The sequence below is a fragment of the Nannospalax galili genome, unplaced genomic scaffold (genome assembly GCF_000622305.1).
Source record: "Nannospalax galili isolate Female #2095 unplaced genomic scaffold, S.galili_v1.0 scaffold589, whole genome shotgun sequence".
Classification (NCBI taxonomy): Eukaryota; Metazoa; Chordata; class Mammalia; order Rodentia; family Spalacidae; genus Nannospalax; species Nannospalax galili.
The window spans coordinates 6,086,762-6,101,914 of NW_008360324.1; the positions used below are offsets into that span (position 1 = coordinate 6,086,762).

The 15,153-nt window shown below is 49.0% G+C and overlaps 1 protein-coding gene across 3 annotated transcripts in view; it reads right to left on the reverse strand.

Moving 5' to 3' along the window:
• The window catches only part of LOC103727593 (transcriptional enhancer factor TEF-3), an 82,703-nt gene that overhangs the window by 16,869 nt on the left and 50,681 nt on the right, over positions 1-15,153 (reverse strand). For 2 of the 3 annotated variants that reach the window (XM_008825518.3, XM_029559801.1), the window contains exons 3-8: positions 10,287-10,351; positions 9,879-9,941; positions 5,215-5,343; positions 3,817-3,860; positions 3,340-3,395; positions 679-818 (exon numbers count right to left, since the gene is read on the reverse strand). In XM_008825518.3, coding sequence (XP_008823740.3) covers positions 679-818; positions 3,340-3,395; positions 3,817-3,860; positions 5,215-5,343; positions 9,879-9,941; positions 10,287-10,351 — 497 coding nt within the window. The remainder of the gene's footprint in view (positions 1-678; positions 819-3,339; positions 3,396-3,816; positions 3,861-5,214; positions 5,344-9,878; positions 9,942-10,286; positions 10,352-15,153) is intronic. The other variant, XM_029559802.1, reaches the window with a different exon arrangement.

A 15,153-nucleotide genomic window follows, 5' to 3' on the forward strand; every position in this document is an offset into this window, starting at 1 on the left:
TGATACGTGAATTCCTCAGCTAGAAAATAAGTTTGAGAAGGTAGGAGCATCCTATGTGCATGCCTGCTTCCTCCATGTGCTACTCTGGCCTTCACAGATGACACTGTTCACCCAGGACGCCAGCCATTAAAGAGGAGAGGCCAGGGGTAGTCTGCTTTACCTCGCTGGTGTCCCAGAGAATGTAGATCCAACATGGGAAGCTCCTCAGCTTCCTATGGACCCCTCAGGGAGTGGGATTGGTGGGGGCAGGGACAGGAGCAGGGCTGGGAGAAGAAGCTGGGAGGGGAAGGAAAGCCAGGGAGGGCTTGATGTGGAGAGATGTGGGAGACCTACAAAGAATAAGGGGAAGGCAAATAAGGGAAAGACCAAATAAGGGAAGTTGAAAAGGAATAAGGAATCCAAATTACAAAAGAGCAAGAAGAAGGCCAGAGATGGGGAAGGAGGAGAGAAGAGGTCTCTGAGGTGTGTGTGTTGGTGGGGGCGAGGCTCCTGTGGAGGAAGGACTTCCAGGATTGGGGATCTGTAGGGTGGGGACTTAGGGACTGGAAAACCTACTGTGGGGACAAGGGCCTCCAGTGATAAGGTGATTTGAGACCTACCTTGATAGGACCTGTGGGACTGTCTCTGGGATTAGGACGGCCTCTCCTGAGGTAAGGCAATCTGAGATGGCGGACCTACCGTGTCTGGGTCTAGCTGGCGCTCCAGGAAAGCAGAAAACTCCAACATCCAGAGCTTGGAGCTGGCCACGCTGCGGCCCTGCCATGGAGGTGCTGGGGGTGCAGCGGGCGATGGGGTGGGTCCTGCAGGAGACTCAAAACCTGCATGAAGGAGAAGTTACACATGAAAACTGCCCTTACTAGCCCTCCCTGCCGATACCCTCTGGGAGGAATCCGTCATCATCATTAGTAAGAGCAATACACAGGGCAGAACAGGGCCAGGGCATCCAGGAACAGCCCTCCCTGTAACCCATCAAAATCAATGGTCCCAAGCTTCTCTACAGGCCCAAACTCTAGGCAGATAAGATTCTGAAAGGGCCCAAGTTGAGGGGATTGGAGAGCTGCTAGGGCAGGCACTGAGGGACTCTAGCCCCAAGGCAACTTCTAGTCCAGGCAGAAGAGCCACTTGAATCAACTTTGACAATATTGCAGAAGCCCTGAGAGCAGGAAGTGCCCTAAAGGGCTCAGAGTTACCTCAAACCCAGAGAATAGACCTTGCATTATCAAGAGGGTTTCTATGAATGAATGTGGAATAGGCCTGCATTGATAAAGTGTGCCCTGAGCACCACAGAGGAGTCTTGGGGCCCCTGGGGCTGCCCAGGAATGTGAGACTTGAAAGAAACCATGAAGTTCACATAGCAAGCAGTGGGTGATAACAGGGAAAGGCAAAGAGAACTAGCAAAAGCAAGCATGTGGGGGCTGGGAACCAGTTCCATCAATCTGAAAAGTCAGCATATGGCAGAACTGCACAGAAGAGGTCTAAGCCCGTGACAGGAAACAAGGGCACAGAGCCAGTCAAGGATGCTGGGCTAATGGGATGGATTCTATTCTAAGTCAAGGAAAGCCGCTGGTAGAGTTATGAGGTGCTAGGAAATAGCCCTGAACTCTTAATTTTCTGTTGGTACTGTAGGTAGAACCCAGGACTAAAGCAAGCACACTAGGCAAGCTCTCTGGCCACTAAGCTTGGCATTCTTGCATCCTTTCTTCTGTGCAGAAGGACTGAATGGGTGGGGACACATTAGAGGCAAAGTCTTTGTAATTCAGTTTTTCCATCTTGTGACCTGGTGGATCAACAGTACCTGGGAGGAGGCAGAAAACAGGGCACAGGGTGAGGGGAAGAAAGAGGAAACCAAGAAAGAACGGTCCAGGAGGGTGGCCAGCCGTGCTGAACACATCAGCCTATGCTTAATGCACCCCCAAATCCTACCCCCCTTCCTTCATTCAGCTCCGGCGTACTGAGGAACTGCTGCATGCACACCCTAGGATACCCACAAGATACTCAGAGACACCAGCCATAGGCACAAACAGAGAGTGGCAGTGAAGAACGCCCCTGCTAGACGGAGGTCTACAGGGTACTGGGTGGACAAACAGCAAGAGCCTAACCTGGATGGGGGCAGGTGAGTGCAACCTCGGCCTGGGAGGAGCAGCCCAGCCACAGCCCAGAGGCAAAGCAAGGAGCAGTACGAGAGGACCAGGGAACACAGTCAACTGAATCTCAGGAACCCTGCAGATCTACTGCAGAGCTCAGATCTCATCTTGAAGGCAGGAAAGCATTTTAAAACTGGAAACAGCCAGGCATGGTGGCACACGCCTTTAGTTCTAGCACTTAGGAGGCAGAGACAGGTGGATCTCTATGAGTTCAAGGCCAACCTGGTCTACATAGTGAGTTCCAGACCAGTTGGGGCTACAGGAAGACCCTGTCTCAAAAAGACCAAGTCTCCCCTACTCCATGGCAAAATAAAAAACAAAAACAAAAACAAAAAACAAAAAACAACCAACCAAAACAAACCTAGAAACATGGTAAGAGAGACCCTTGAGAATCATAGGGAGCAGGGGGATCCTGAGCCAATTAAGAGAACCTGAGCTCACACTGCATCAGCATGGACAGAGGACAGAAGAGAGGAACGGGGATGACGACTGGACCCAACTCAGTGATGCTCCATATGGGGGTGAAAGAATCAACAAGCAGGCACCCAAGGGTGACCAGACTGCTCTCAGAGGCAGGAAAGCCCGAGAAGCCACAACCAGAATGTCATGGCCAGTTAACCCTTTGAGGTAGGTCAAGAACCCTGGCCTGGCCTACAGAGTGGTAGATGGGGAGGGAGCCTTCTGAGAGATGGTCAGTGCTGGTTTCCCTGTAGCAGGAGTACTGAGCTGTGCTGCCCAGCCAAGCCCCATTCTCCAGCCTCTTCCAACCAGGGTCCTCTGTGCGAAGGAGGTGTTACACTTAAAAGACTGTTTCACAACTCCCAATTGATAGGATGTAGACAGCATTGTAATGGGAGGCCTCAAGAGTTAGCACATATACCTCACAAGGGTAGTCTGGAAGACATAAGCACTTCCTTCAACTCTGTCACCCAGTCATCCCTGAGCATAGCTGGTGAGGAATACAGCACTCAGAGAGACCCCAGAATGCCATGGGCACCCCATGGCACATGGCTGAGGCACACTGGCTAGTGGCAAGGAATCAGGTATAGCCAGGAAATTGAGGTATATGGTCTGAACACAAGACAGAGCGACATTTAACAGTAACAAAAGCAGGTATCCAAGTGCTGTGGGGTTAGGACCTGGAGCAAGACCCACAGGGTATGATGTGCAAGGGGGCCATGCATGGCTGACCCACCTGGCAGAGGCAATGGAGGCTGAACAGTGTAGTTGTGTTGAGAGAAAGGTTTCACACTGCAGAAGAAAGAGAGAAGACATTAGAGGCAGCTCTGGTGGCCTGGCCATCGGTAGCTTTGGTGGGCTTTGGTCTCAGGTACCCTCCCCCGCCAAGTCTCTCAGGTTTCATGGTTGAGTCATAGAAAATATCTGTTGGGGCAATTCACTTCACTTCCTCTCCTAGGCCAGCCAAATGCCTCTTTGGGCCCCATCTATGTCCTGGACAGATGAGAGATTCAGTAAACAGCACTCCTGGGTAGCATCACAGACTAAACAAGTAGTGTGTGGGAACAGAGCCTCATTCCTAAGGTCAAGGCTGTCTTTGAAAGACTTAACCCCAGACTACGGCTTCATCTCTCCTCTCCAGGGTCCTTCTCATGAATTTCTAGGTTCATATTTAGTTCAGGGAGTGAGGGGTAGGAAATCAAACCATACTCACTCCTGGGATGTTCCAGCCTGGCCTGGCAAAGCTCCTTGCCAGAACTGTGGAGGTAAAAGGTGAAAAGTCAGTACAGCTATGTGGTACAATAGGGCCCAAGGGAAGAGACAGTTTGAGAGAGATGGTGCATGACAGACTATGCAGGCCTCTGGCTGTAAGAGGAGCAGGCAGCTAGCCCTAGCAGCTGAAGAAGGAAAAGTTGATATCTCTGTTTAGCTAGTTAATGCTAATAGGCAAGGTGTATTTCCAGGCATTCCATGGGAAAAACCAGGCTCACTGATACTGCACTGCCTTCCTCCTGTAAAGGCTCACAGGACCCACCAGCCTACAAGACTCTGAGAAGTCAGAGCCAAGAACTCTACTCAGGGGCTTGTGGTGTGGCTCAGTGGTAGAGCATGTGCTTAGTTTGCGTGAGTCATATGATTCCACCTCTAGTACCAAAAAAAACTATTTTGATTCCAAGTGTCCCAAGCTTACTTGTCAACACAATTAGCATTACATCTATTTAACATCCTGATGGGACTACTGCTCCCTGGAATTCCTTTTGAAATATGAGGGTGGAAAGACCTATGGAATTCAGGACATGTCCCTTCCCCACATCTGAGGACGGTGAGGCATCTTAAAGGCCCATGTAGGGGCTAGAGAAATGGCTTGGCAGTTAGGGGTTACTGGCTGCTTTTGCAGAGGATCTGGGTTCAGTTCCAAGCACCCACATGGCAGCTAACAACCATCCAAAACTCTAGTTCCAGAGAGACCCGATGGCCTCTTCTGGCCTCCATGGGCACTGCACACATATGGTGTGCTTACATGCAGGCAAAACATTCATACATATAAAATAAAAATAAATAAACTTAAAGAGCAACTTAGTTTGTATGACAGCCCAAGGAGAAGGGCTATTTCTGGGTCATTCTAAAAGTGTGGCAATGTGGACATGGCTGAGGAGGTCATTAGGCTGACAAAATTAAAATCCGACTGTGGGCTTGTCCCTATATTTTGACTCTCTACATGGAAAGTGGGCACTGTTGAGATGTTGAGCAGGAGGAACAGGGACAAGGTTGAGTGGTGAGTAGCTATTTGGGGACAGTGATACTATACCAAAGCTTTGGGTTTCAGCCCCAGTCCCTTAACTCATTTTCCAAATCTGTAAGTGAAGTCAATTCTCTGTTTCTTATCTGGTCAACTAATGGGAGTAGCCTCTTGCCTCTTGTTAAAAGTCTACTGTGTTGCTGCTAAGGACCCCAAAAGGTGGTTCCATCACTAGCAACGCCAGGGTTCAGGATGTGCCCTGGGAGGACTCAGAGGAGAAGAATTGAGACTGGCCACTGTTTTTGGCTCTGCAGGAGAGAAAGAGTGAGGAGAGGGCTGGCTTGGCTTCTTGCTCTGGGCTGCCCCACTTACCCCTGAGATTGCTGGGTAGCCAGGGCCCCGGGCAAGGGCCATTTTACTGTGGAAGGCTGTGGCTGAGACGATCTGGGCGGACGACATGGCAGCCATGCTCTGCAGGGCCTTGTCCTTAGCTGCCTGGTCCTGGAGAGACATGGGAAGGAAGGACCTCAGCAGGGCCATCAGCCAGGCACAGGGGAGGCACGATCTGTCCGCGGTGCCGGGAAAGCTGTCCACTGCTAGTGGCCAGAGCTAGGGGACCAGGTTTAAGTCATTTTAGTACTAATACATTTGGTGACTAGGCAGGTGACTTGGGTTTTCTGGTTCCTCATCTGTGACAGAAGCATAAAACTAGAGACTATGCCAGACTGACTGATTGATCCTTCCTTCCCTTCCCTTCCTTCCTCCCTCCCTCCCTTCCTTCCTTCCATCCATCCATCTCTGTTTCTCTCTAGTACTAGGGATGGAACCCAAGGCTTCAAGTATACTAAGCCCATACTCTACGAACTCACGGAGATCCACCTGCCTCTGCCTCCCAAGTGCTGGGACTAAAGGCATGTGCCACCACACCGGGCAGTGTTGGTTTTTAAAAGTATTTTATTTATTCATTTAAAAGATTGATTTTATTTTATTTATATTTATATTTTATGTGTGTAAGTGTATTGCCTGCATGTAGATAGGTGCATCCATGCCATGCACTGCCTGTAGAGGTCAGATCCCCTGGAACTAGAGGTATGGTTGGTCCTTAGCTGCCATGTGGGTACTGGGACTCAAACCCAGGTCCTCTTACAAGAGCAGTCAGTGCTCTTAACTGCTGAGCCATCTCTCCAGCCTCAGCATTAGTGTTTTACAAGAGGAGGAAGACATTGAGCTAGCATGCTTGGTGTCTTTCCATGTTTAATACAGTGAGAAGACCCTTACCTGATGCCAAGTGGATACTGGAGTCATGTTCTTAGACACCCCAGAATTGGGAGTCATTAAGCATCCATTCTTTAAAACTTTCTTTTATTTTTCTTTTTTAGTACTAGAGTTTGAGCCCAGGGCCTTGTGCCTGTTAGGTAAGTGCTCTACCACTGATCTACATTTGTAGCCCCTATCCCCCCGCCCCCCTTTTTGACAGGGTCTCCCTAGTCCCAACTCACTGTGTGGACCAGGCTAGCCTCAGTCTCACAGAGATCCACCTGCCTCTGCCTCTCGAGGGCTGGAATTAAAAGTGCACACCACCATGCCTGGCGTCCCTGCCCATTTTTTCATGGTGCTGAGGACTAAATTCAGCCTCACATATACTATACAAGCCTTCTACTACTGAACCACCAGCCCCTTTTTGTTTAAAATTTAAATTTGAGATAGGGTCTTTTTGAGGTAGGGTTTCCCTGTAGCCTCATCTGGAACTCACTATGTAAACTGCCTACCTCTACTGCTTGAGTGCTGGCATCAAGATATGAGCTGCCATGCCTGCCTTGAGATAGGGTCTTATTACAGTGCCCAGGCTGGCCTTGAATTTGGATCTTCCTGCCTCAGCCTCCCAAGAAGCTGAGATTATAGATGTGTACCATCATACTCAGTTTCCCTCCTTTTTTGTTTTTGAGACAAGGTCTCATTATGTAGCCCTGGTTGGCCTGGAACTCACTATGAAAACTATGCTGGCCTTGAATGCAGAGATCTGCCTGCCTCTGTATCCTGGGTGTTGAGGTTAAAGGCATATGCCACCATACCCAGCCTTTTGTTCTTAGGCAGGGCCTGCATATCTGTCCAGGCTGTTCTCAAACTCCTGGGCTTGAGTTATGTTCTTGCCTCAGCCTCATGAGCAACTAAGACAACCATGCCCTGTTTTATGCCTTATTGTAATTACTCAGTCTCAGGAGTTTTATTGTAGTCACACACAAGAAAATGGCTAAGACATTCTAGACTAGCACAGAAAGGGTTATGCCAACCAAGGGGGCAGCTGGAATGTGTTAGGACATGGCAACAGCCAGCACACACTAGGACATGGGAAAACATTCTGGGTGTTGAGCTTGTTCTCCATTCAGAGCAGTGGAGCAGGTAAGATTGGTTGCTGGCACCCTCACCACTATCTTTCTGTAGTTAAACGTGAGCCTTGTTCTCAAAGGCCATCTCTTATAACAGAGGAAGGAGGAACAGGCCTAGGTGTGCTCTTCCTGAGGACACGTACTTCCAGGAGGAAAAGCCAAATGAAGCCAGCCTTCCCAGGCCTCTCCCTGAGGAGACTTGGCAGGACACATCCTCAAGACTGTTGAGATTAACAAGTACATCCCGAGGCCAGGGAGCTCCATCCGCTCCATGCCAGCAAAGTGCGTCCCTTCTTGGATCCTTGATTTAAACAAATGACAGGACTCAGGAAACTACATCCTTAGTGGGTGAGGCAGGAGGAAGTGGGAAGGATACTATGGGGTGACATCAATGGCTAGACAGCAGAGCCAGGGGTCACTGCATTTTGCAGTTGGTGGGGATCTTAGCTATCACCTTGCCACATTGCTCTGTCATTCTGTAGATAAGGACACTAAGTGTGATTCACAGAGGGTGCGGGACACGCAGCCACAAGGCAGAGATGGAGCAGAACCAAGCCCAAGTGTCCCTCCCAGAGCTTAACAACTGTGGGTTCTAGCTCCCTTAAAAGCAGAACAAGTCCTCAAGGCAATCTCTGAGAAAATGCACAAATACCAGACAATTTGCTTTTTAAGAGGTTTGTGGCTCCTGTTGATTCCTAACTCAAGGTCCATTGATGGCTGTCCTCAGTGTCTCAAGTTACAAGTAGACATGTGATTCCTTCAAGCAAATATGGATGGTACAGAGGCGCTAAGGGAATTGAACATTCCCCTAGACTCTCTAAACAACACAGCAAGTCTGTCCTCTGCTGTCACCTGCTGGGATTGTAGTGAGTCAGAGGCAGACCAGAGAGGGGACATAAGGAACAAACAGGGCTTCAGGGCTAGGAGTGCTCCAGGGAGGGATCCACAGCTGAAGGCAAACCAGCTGTCCTGTGGACAAGGAGTGAGATGCTGAGCCACAGCTGTGGGGTGAGGGGGACAGCTGGGCTGAGCACAGGAGGAATGGAAGTGGGAAACAGTAGGACGTGGCTTCCTAAGAGGCAGAGGTCTGTGGCTCTACCCACTTAATCTGAGCCCCAGCCAGGTCTGAGGTGATGGGCCAGACAGTGTGTGAGGTCATCCAGTCCAGTTTAGCAGTTTATAAACTAGGCTCTGACGTAGTTTAGTTCACAGTTCTTATGTAAGAGAGGCTGCACAAGGAGGAGGGGAAGTTTCTGGCATACCCCTCATCAAACTGGTTACCACCAAAATGACTCCCTAGAAGGTATATTAAGGTGAGGGTTTTTTTGTTTTTGTTTTTGTTTTCGGTCTTTTTGAGACAGGGTCTCCCTGTAGCTCTACCTGACCTGGAACTTGCTATGTAGACCAGACTGGCCTTGAACGCACAGAGATCTGCCTGCCTCTGCCTCCCAACTGCTGGGATTAAAGGCATACATCACCACGCCCAGCTGAGGTGAAATTTTATTTGGGAAAAATAAAAGAGAGTCTCATTGCTTCAAAAGTTTGTAATCTACTGGCTTGGTTCAAGGGTTCAAAAGTTACATCTTCTGCTAGATGGTTGGACAGTCTATACTGTTAAGACCATCTTTTTTCTTTTTAAATTTTTATTTATTTATTTTTATGTGTATAAGTATTTTGTCTGTGCATCCATGTTGTGCAATGCCCATGGAAACCAGAAGAGGACATCAGATCCCCCTGGAAATTGAGTTACAGACAGTTATTAGCCACCATGTAGGTGCTAGGAACTGAACCCAGATCCTCTGCAAGAGCAGCCAGTGCTCTTAACCACTGAGCCATCTCTTCAGCCCCAATTTTATTTATTTTTAATTCATGTATATGAGTATGTATGAGTATGCATGTATCTAAGTGCACCATGCATGTAAATGCCAATGGAGATGAGAAGAGGGCATCAGATCACTAGAACTGGAGTTACAGAAGGTTGTTAGCCATCATGTGGTTGCTAGGAACCAAACCCAGGTCCTCTGCAAGATCAGCCAGTGCTCTTAACCACTGAGCCATCTCTCCAGCTTTTGTTAAGACCTGTTCAATGGAGAGCTCACCCCTGTTTAGTGTCCATCAAAGGGCTATGGATCTAGAGTCCTGGAAGACTGATTTCCTGAAGGGACCCATCAGCAACTAACCTTGCACAGAACACCTGTCAGCAGAGGCCTAGCAAGAAGGTGGAAAGAACTGCCAGTCTCAGGGAACAAAAAGGAATGTTGCCAGTTCTTGCTGTGAGTCCACCAAATGCCTCTACCCTGGCAGATGCTGGCCCATAGCACCATGAGAATCTCAACAGGACCAGTGGTTTGAGGAGACACTTTAGGAATACGACATGGAGGATGACTTGTATGCTCTGAGTCTGGTGGTCCCTTCTACACTAAGGCCCAGGTGGGGGCCCAGCAAGAGCCTGGTACCTACATACATGGCTCAGAGTAGAAAGGCCACACTTAATGATTATCCATAATAGCAAGAAGCACACAAGTTCAGAACAGTGGCAGTCCCTGAGCCCACAGGGCAGACTTTTCCTTCTGGAATGAGTCCTAATTTCTGGTAAGCCCCACTCCACTCCAAGTCCCAGGATTCTTTTTCTACTGACAGTTGTCTTACCTTGAGTTTGGCCTGGATCTCTCGGGCTTTGCGCCGGGCAAGCACCTGGATGTGACTGGAGACCTGTGTTGGGAAGAGAGGGCTCCTGTCCTCACCTCCCAGACAATGTGTTGCTCTTCCAACCCTCCTCCCTCCATGGCTCTCCACCCACATTTGTGTACAGACCAAGTGAAGAGAGGGTTAATAGAGGCTCACTCTTGGCTGCCCAGTTCTTCCTGAGCCTGGTAATATTCCCCAAAGGCAAAGCCAATGTTTTGCCTTTTTTTTTTTTTGCCTAGCAGGTTGACTTCCCCATAAGGGGAAGGAACAAGGACTCCAGGGAAAATGGAGCTGCTCCCACCCGCTGGGGAGCAGGCTGAGTGGGTAGGGAAACCTGCCTGTAGGACCCCTACCCATCTCTGGACTCACCTGCTTCCTAGTGCGGGTCTTCCCTGTCCGGAGCTTGATGTAGCGTGCAATTAGCTCATTGCGACCTGAGGAGACACCACAGCCTCAGTGGGAAAGCTGACTCCTCACTCTGCCCACCTTGGGTAGGGACTTCAGGACAAGGAAAATCAGGGCACACAGGCCACCACCACTCAGCCCAAGGAGCTCTCAACAGCTCTCCTGAAACGCCTGACACTGCTCCTCATTCCACGGTGGCTGCCTCTTCACCATAGCCCCAAACTCTTCCCAGGACCTTCCCTATTCAACACTCAAAGGTCGGGCAACAGGGGATAGGGGGTAGGGGGTGCAGAGATCTCAACTGTCCGAGAGAGGAGGCAGAAAGCAGCCAGACATAGTTCAGAGGTAGAGCATTTGCCTAGCATGTACAAGGCCTATGTCCCACCTCATCCCCAGAAAAAGAATAAAATCAATCCCAGTCAGCTCTTCTAGCCCAAGGTACTGCCTTAGGCCAGGCAGAGGACCCCATCCAACACTCTCAAGGGCTGGACCTAGAGGCCACACTGTGTCCCCAGAACCTTGGCAAATAGCAAGAGCCATCTACACCCTAAATAGGATCAAAGGGAATTCTTATTTTGATTGCTTTTCTTATTGCTGTTGTTTGAGTTTTTTCTTGAGAGAGTTTTTTCTTTGAGTTTTTTCTTGAGAGAGGGTCTGGTATAGCCTAGGCTGGTCTTGAACTCATGTAGCTGAGGATGACTTTGAACTCCTCATTCTCTGCCTCCACCTCCTGAGTGCTGGGATTATAGGCATGTGCTAGCATGCCCGATTTTATGCAGTGCTGAGAGATAGAGTCCAGGACACCATGCATGCTAGGCAAGCACTTTCCCAACTAGGCTACACCCCCAGTCCATTTTTTTTTATTTGTTTGCTTGCTTTTTGAGACAAGGTCTTGCTACTTAGCCTCGGCTAGCCTGGAACTTGCCCCCATCCTTGATCCTCCTGACTCTGCCTCCCAGAGCTCACTTCCTACGTGGGAGGGCACACAGTCACACAGCAGTACAATGTGTGCTGGAAAGAGATGTGTTTGAGGATGAAGGATAAGTTCAGGCTTGGGGAGCTGGTGGACCTCAGTGGGACCATGGCCACTGGCTAGGTAGGATTAAAGTAAAGGACAAAGAGCATCAGATGAGAGAGGGGAAGGGGAAGCAATCACCTCTTTTTTCTACCTCTTGGTCAGAGGGCATAGTAGAAGCCTGCCCCTCCAGCTGAGGCTGAACTGGCCATGTGAGGAAGCTGCTGATGCAGAGGGAGGTGAAATGAGCTGGTTGCCCTCCACCTGGGCTGTAACCGGAGAGCTCCGTCAAGGCCAGGTTGGCCCCCTAGCTGACCTTTCTCTACAGCCAAGCCTGAACTAAGAGGCCTTAACTGCCAGAAAGACGTGCTGGCTTGTGAGTACTGGCTTGCCTGTGTCCAAGGAAGGAGGGAGTAGAGAATCAGACTCAGGGCGTTTTGTGAGACAATCTAGACCTTAAACTCTGAGTTCAGCAAGATGTCTCTTCTCAAAGCCAGAGAACAGTATTCCATGGGTGCTTTTGGCAATCCACGAATATCCAGGAGCTTCTACTCTGTGTCTAACTAGAGAGACTTGTGTTGTAGCTATGAAATCTAAGAAAGTCTAAATCGGGGGGCTAGAGAGATGGCTCAGTGGTTAAGAGGACTGGCTGCTCTTACAGAGGACCTGGGTTCAATTCCCAGCACCCACATGGCAGCTAACGACTTTCTATAACTCCAGTTCCAGGGACCCAACAGGCTCCCTTCTGACGCCTGCAGGCATTGCACTACACGGTGCATGCAGGCAAAACACTCATACACATAAAATAATAAAAATAATAAATAAAAATATTTAAAGAAAGCCTAAATCATCAAATCATCATTGGTGTGCTACAGAAAAAAACACCACAGAACTGGAACTTGAAGAGCCAGATTGGAACCTGCAGATCCAAAAGGAGTTTTGGGATCAGGGCAAGTCTCTTCCCTCTGTGGACCTTCACCCAGCCTTCTTCTAACCTTGTTCTCTTTTTCTGGTCTTTTTGAGACAGGTCTCCTTTAACCCCAGTGGGTCTGGAACTCACTATGTAGAGCAGGCTGGCTTTGAACTCCCAGAAATTCACCTGCCTCTGCCTCCCAAGTGCTGGAATTAAAGGCATGCACCACCACGCCCAGCCTAACCTTGTTTTTTTAAAGTCTTTCCTCTACATTTGACCACACAAATTTTTACCAACTTAGCAAAGAAAGCTTAACCCTGGCTCAGTGAGAATGCCAGTCAGACAGAGTGACCCATACTTGTACTCCCAGCTCTTGGGAGCCTGAGGCAGGACTGCCTTAAGTTTGAGTCCAGCTAAGAGTCCAGACAGAATAAGACCCTTGTCTCTGGAGCAAGAGAGAGATGGGTCAGCAGTTAAGAGCACTAGCTGCTCTTGCAGAAGCCCCAGGTTCAGTTAGTTCCCAGCACCCACATGGCAGCTTTAACTCCAGTTCCAGAGGCTCTGATGTCTTCTTCTGGCCTCTGCAGGCATTGAACGCATTTATGTACTTCCACATGGAGCATTCATACCCATAAAGTAAAATTAAGTTTAAAAATTTTAATGACCCTATCTCCAAAAAACAAAACAAAAAACCTGCAGGACGGCAACTCTGCTGATCAGTCAGTCCCATCAAGAAAGGGACTATGCTCTGGGCCTAAGGAAGTGGTCAAAGTCCAGAGACAAGGCCAGGGATAAGTTAGGGAGTAAGAAGAAGTCCCTGAGAGCCACAGACTGATTCAGGGCTGCTGGACATGGTGGCAAGTCTCAGGGTTGGTGGTAGGGAGGGATGGGGAAAACAGAGGATGCTTAGGGACCTCAGGAACCAACTGGGGAGTTTCTTGGGCTGCTCCTGGGGCCCACATCTGGCAGCCCATCAGTTATCTGTATCTGTCAGACTTTCAACACCCTAGAGTAACAGAGCACACTCTCACTCCAGAATACACCTCCAAGGTGGGAGTGGGGACAGAGGCCTAGGATCCCAGCACTTGGGAAGCCAAAGCAGGGGGATCAGGAATTCGAGGTCAGCCTGGGCTACATAGCAAGACCCTATTTCATAAAAAAGTTTCAAGTGACTAGTACCAAATGAATGAATAAATGGATGGATGGATGAATGAATAAGAATGTGTCTATCTTGGCTCCACCTACAAAATACACCCAGAACTGGGCCTCTTCACTCCACCTCACTGCTGTGGTCCGAGCTACCATGTTCTGGCCTGGATTATTAATCATCTCCACCTGGCTTCCTGCTTCAGGCTATTCTCAGCCTGGCAGCTGACATGTCCTACTAAAATCCTGTGCCCTCCCCTGGCTTCCCAACCAAGTCCTGTCAGGTGTAGGAGCAGTCCTGGAGTCTCAGCTACTAGAGACTGAGAGACAGGAGGATTGCTTCTGCCCTGGGGCTGAAGACCAGGTTAAGCAAGGACAGGAGACAATTTGTCTCTTGAGAAAAAAAACAGTCGGGGGTTAGGTGGCTCAGTAGTAGAGTCAGGAAAGGAAGGAAGGAAGGGAGGGAGGGAGGAAGAAGTCCACCCACAAGTCCCTCCAAAGCCCTGGGAGTCCCTACAGGTTCTGTCCACTGCACCCCCACCCCCACCAGCTCGGGCACTTCTCTGGATGACATCTACCCACCCCCAGTTCCGACTAGGTTCCCAGAATGTGCCAGGTTTACTTGTCCAGTAGGCCTTTGCTTCCTGTCCTTCCACTAGAGGACCACTCTACCCAAGGCCCCATGCTTCACTTTCACCTTCCTCACATTCCCAGTGGTGTCTGGAATGGTCTTGGGTCATCTTCCCGGACCATGATATTGACAGCCGGGATGGCCCTCCCTGTCCAGCCCACCTCAACCTGCACTTCCTGTTGTTCTCACTTTCCTCCATGTGCTGTGTAATCTACTGATATATTCTGAGTGCTGTCTTTCCCCACAGAATACACACTGACAATGGGGATGTTTAAAAATATATTTATTATTCATCATTATCAACCACCTAGAAAACTGCCTGAGAAAACAGGGCTGAGATGGCTCAGTGAATAAAGCACTCTCCCCAGAACCCATATAAATGCCATGTGGGCATGGCAGCTCATCTACAATTCCAGTGCCCAGAAGGTGGCTACAGAGGATCCCTGGAGCAAGCTGGAGCTAGACCAGCTCATATCAGCCAGCTCTGGAGTCAGTTGTGAGACTCTGCCTCAATAAACAAGGTGAAGAGTGATCAAGGAAGAATCTGGATGTCAACTTCAGGCTTCCACATACCCACACGTACACATCTGAACACACATATACACACAAAAAAAGAAAAAAGAGGGGCTGGAGAGATGGCTCAGTGGTTAAGAGTACTGGCTGCTCTTGCAGAGGACTCAGGTTCAGTTCCCAGCACCCACATGGTGGCTAACAGCCTGTAACTTCAGTTCCCCCAGGGTATCAGACACCCTCTTCTGACCTCCATGGATACTGCATGACCTGGGTGAATTTATATACAGGCAATACACACATACACATAAAATAAAAACAATAAATGCTAAGAGAGAGAGAGAGAGAGAGGAAGAAAAAGAAAGAAAGAAAGAAAGAAGGAAGGAAGGAAAGAAAGAAAGAAAGAAAGAAAGAAAGAAAGAAAGAAAGAAAGAAAGAAAAGAAAACTATCTCAGGCCTTCAATCAGTATCTGTTAAACAAATAATAAAGGAGATCAAATGTCTAGAAAATTGGTTTAGCCTTCTAAGAAAGAGGGAGCCAAATAAAGGCAAGCAACTGCTGCCCTTCTAAATTATTGGTATCTAATTTCCAGGACTTCTATTTATTTATTTATTT